This window comes from Loa loa, assembly GCF_000183805.2.
Source record: "Loa loa unplaced genomic scaffold supercont3.317, whole genome shotgun sequence".
Lineage (NCBI taxonomy): Eukaryota > Metazoa > Nematoda > Chromadorea > Rhabditida > Onchocercidae > Loa > Loa loa.
The window spans coordinates 73844-77935 of record NW_018108497.1 but is presented as its reverse complement, the minus strand read 5'-3'; the positions used below and the strand labels follow the sequence as shown (position 1 = coordinate 77935).

The 4092-nt window shown below is 29.8% G+C and overlaps 1 protein-coding gene across 1 annotated transcript; it reads left to right on the top strand.

The window, feature by feature from the left end:
• Positions 1–878: 878 nt before the first annotated feature.
• On the top strand, positions 879–1993 carry LOAG_13220 (hypothetical protein; the record flags this gene model as incomplete). Its single annotated transcript, XM_003148730.1, has 4 exons — positions 879–897; positions 948–1212; positions 1447–1499; positions 1800–1993. 4 exons carry the CDS (start codon positions 879–881, stop codon positions 1991–1993), a joined length of 531 nt encoding a protein of 176 aa, XP_003148778.1.
• Between the last annotated feature and the right edge of the window lie 2099 nt (positions 1994–4092).

Genomic DNA, 4092 nt, shown 5'->3' with positions numbered 1-4092 from the left:
ATCATCAATCTCCATTCGACTACTGCGAATTCATCCTGGTTACTGTAAATTCTTTCTGATTGTCGTCAGTTCAGATTAAAATGAAATAATTAAAATTAGGTTTGAAAATTAGAAATTTTAATTTGGACATAAAAAACTTGAAAAATTAAGTTTGGAAATTAATATTTAAATGTCAATTCTATAAAGATCCCATTTTCTCACGACTTTAACAAAAACAACAACAATCAGTTCCATATTACTGTTACTGCAAGCATTAACATTAATTATAAATTCACATCGATTACTGGGGCTTTGCATTAATTACTATGAATTGATTTCGATTATTACAAATTCATTTTGATTACTGCCAATTTATCTTGTTTAAAGTGATTTCATTTTTAATACTGTAAATCCATTTTGGTTACTTCTGGAAATAACAAAATATCAAAATCAGCAGGTAAATTTGTCGCAGAACATTAGACAAGACGTCAGATTATTAAAGATTGTATGATAGTTTGTCATGTAGTTTACCACATATTATCACTTTGAGTCAAGAATATTAAAGTCATTTGAGAAATACTCATTGGTCCAATGATCCTTTTGAATATGGTCAGAAGCGTTTAGATGAATGAAAAAAAGTTCCATTCTGAACTGAAACGATGCAAAACAGGAGGTTGAACCAAACGATTATGTCATCGATTTAATAAATAATGTGACACAGAGAATTTTTAAATTGTCAGAAATGCTCGAATGAAAACTTTTTATTTCACATTGGTTGGGATTAAACGACCAAAGATTCAAGTTGGGATTGAACGACAAAACATTCAAATTGAAGTTGATTTCTTTTTAATTCTTGTGATCATTTTTCAGGTACTTTATTTTGCCCATGTAATGTAGTTATGAGTTGGATACATGATGGTAAAACATCATTGATGAGTATCTTCGATGAAAGATATTTTGCTTTTTAGCAATAACTCTCGATTGTTGTAGCTTAAGCTTTGCGAACGAAGCTTTGATACTTGCTACAAAAGCGCTAATGGCTCAGACGATCAATGCCGGAGAGAGAAGTTCGATTGCAAAAGGCAGAAGGGAAAGTCTTCTTAGACGGTATTTAACGCGGAATGATTTTTTTTTGCATTATCTTTTATCTTCCAAGCTAATTCTGTGTATGTCTGTGTGTTCTCAAAGTAAGCAACACCTGGATGATGTGTTATTCTTTCTCCAGATTGGAAGGTTAGAATAGGATATTGTTGGTAATTTTTATGGCCAAGGCTTGGGTACGTTGGCTCTTTTTTTGCAGAAGCCTGTGATGAGTTCGCCATAGAACTTAGGAAAGTGGTTATCTTCCATCTTGGAGACGTGTCCAGCTTAGTAGAATTGCATCCTCAATAGCATTACTTCAATACTAGCTGATACCTACCTGTTCGAGAACATTAATATTGGTCACATAGATCAGTACATATTTAGGATTGCATGGAGACAGCGCTGGTGGAAACGTTCGAGAAATCCGGATAGTGACGGTAAATGACTAATGATTCAAATTGGTGCAAAAGATAGGCAGTATAATAGTTTTATATACATTAATCTTTGTACTCCTTTGCTGATGTTTCCCGGAAGTTCTATCTGTCTTTGCTAAATTGTTATTAATCTCTTCCTTTCTCGATTTTAACATCAGATATCATGAATCCGTCTGGATAGTTGAACTATTGAACTAATTAAAGCTTTGATTCACTTGCGGTAATGTGAGAATGATGATAGTCCTGCTGTGATGCAGGTTGATATAGAAGTGTAACTTCGATCTTCTTCAAGATGATTGCCAGCAAAAAAATCTTTACAACTTCAACAAAGGAAGATGTTAAATGCTACACAGTTTCTTCTACGTGAACAACGATGGCGATTTTGTCGTGAAAAATTAGACGACGTCGGTGAAATATTTTTTACTTCGCATTCAACTGTAATCCACTTGCATGTGACATATGACATGAGATATGATCATATGAAAACAAATGCATAATGTATTGAGGTTAAAACAAATTTGGATAATTTGCATTCCTCTTATTATAACAATAATTATTTGAAACTTTTCCTTTTCTTTAAAGTAAAAATCTTATTTATTCCATTCTCATTATTTAACAAAATTATAATTTATTTAATCAATAACTACCTGCATGGATTAATTAAGGCATAAACTATATTCAATTTCATATTCCGATAATTTTTGGTTTTTTTTTCTTCTTTTTCTCTTAAGAAGGATAACGAAGAGAGAGAAAAAATGAAGGAGGGAGGGAGAGAGAGACGAAGAAAAGGAGGGAGAAAAACAAAATGATGGAATACAACATGTTATAGAATTATTGAAATGAATATAAATAGAAAATTTGAATGTAAAATTGCGAGAAATATTTGATTGCAGCTAATTAATTATATTAAATTGAGCTACCATTAGCACTGTATTTGAATTTAATTAATATACTTTGTGAGAATAAAAATATAGCTAATCGCTTATCAATCGATTACATTCAAAAGTAAATACAGCTAATTGCTTCTCAGTTAATTACTTGCAAAAGTAACATAAATGAAATTTTAAAGAAATCGGAAGTTCTTAGAAAGGAAAGAAGTTTGTAATTGCACAATATGAATGAATAATTTCTGTAAAATAAGTGGAAATTATTGCAATTCGTAGCAAAAAACATGGCTAATGCTGTGAAAATTGATATGATAAGCGGATATAGGTTCCGCTTAATTAAGGGATGTTAATTAAGCGGAAATTAAGGAATGTTCTAGCGGGAAAAAATTATTCGTCCAGGTATTTCAACCTTTTTATCCCTTTATAATTTGGTTTGGTAAGAGGTCATTATAGGTTAAGGAATTAAAAAAAAGCTTTTGTTTTAATAAAGCTAATAAAGCTAATTTTTAAAGCTGATAAAGCTAATAAGTGGAGTTTCGATTAGGTCTTTACCGCCACACATATTCGTCAGTTTTTTAGGGGATCACTTTTATCATAATTAATTTGGAATTATTTTGTTAATATTTGCTGAGATCATCATCTGTCACTAAAATCGCTTAAAAATTAAAGAATTTTTTGAAAATCCTCTTTAATTCAATATATTTTAAATGAAAATTTCCAGAAATGATAGCTGGTGCACAACATGATCAGTAATTTTTGACAGTAATCAATATCACAGATTAATAACGCACTGATCAAATATACCAAAAACCTTGTCAAATTTTTATCAAGATTTTTAAAAAACTTTCTTTAAACTAAAATATTAAATGAAAATTTTCAAGTGTGATCCTTCTACTGGATAATACGATCGATTTATAGTAGCAAATAAATATACTAGATTGATGACAAATTGAATTTCTTCTGAACAAATATTTGTTTAGGTATTTTGGATTAATGAAAATTTTTAAAAAAATCCTTAATTTTTAGGTAATATTAGTGAAATTTTGATATAGTTTTATCTATTATTGATTAGTGTGTTATCAATTTGGGATATTCATCGCTATCACAAATCACTTATCGTGTTATCCCACCAGCGATAACATCTGGAAAATTTTATTTAAATAATTTGGATTAATGAAAATTTTTAAAAAAATGCTTAATTTTTAGAAGCTTTCAATTAAAATTTAATAGGTTTTTTGCTATTTTTGATTAGCTTTTTATCAATTTGAGATGTTCATCGCTATTACAAATCACTGAACCGTTTTATGATTAAGTATGTGACAAACGTCATCTTTCGCTTCCTTTTTTTTCATTTCTAATCTATCTGCATGTTTAGCATTTTTCTGATATCAGAATTTGTTCATCTTTCCTACCTAAGCAGTCATTGTTCCAAAAAAAATTTTTTTTATCACAAAAATTTCAGGATTTGTGGTTTTCCATGTCACATGCTGAAAATTTGAAATTTATGAAATCGGTAGGAATTTGAGATTGGCCATTCAGAATGGCCTGAGATTTTACTCTTGTTAATTCCAACATATTAAAAAGTTTGAGATTGGCCATTCAGAATTTGAGTTTGGGATTGGCCAAGTAGTCTATTTTACAAATGAAAGGAAATATTTTCAAAAATTGGAATATCAAATAGTTTCATATTTTTTGCATTTGAAGGTAAT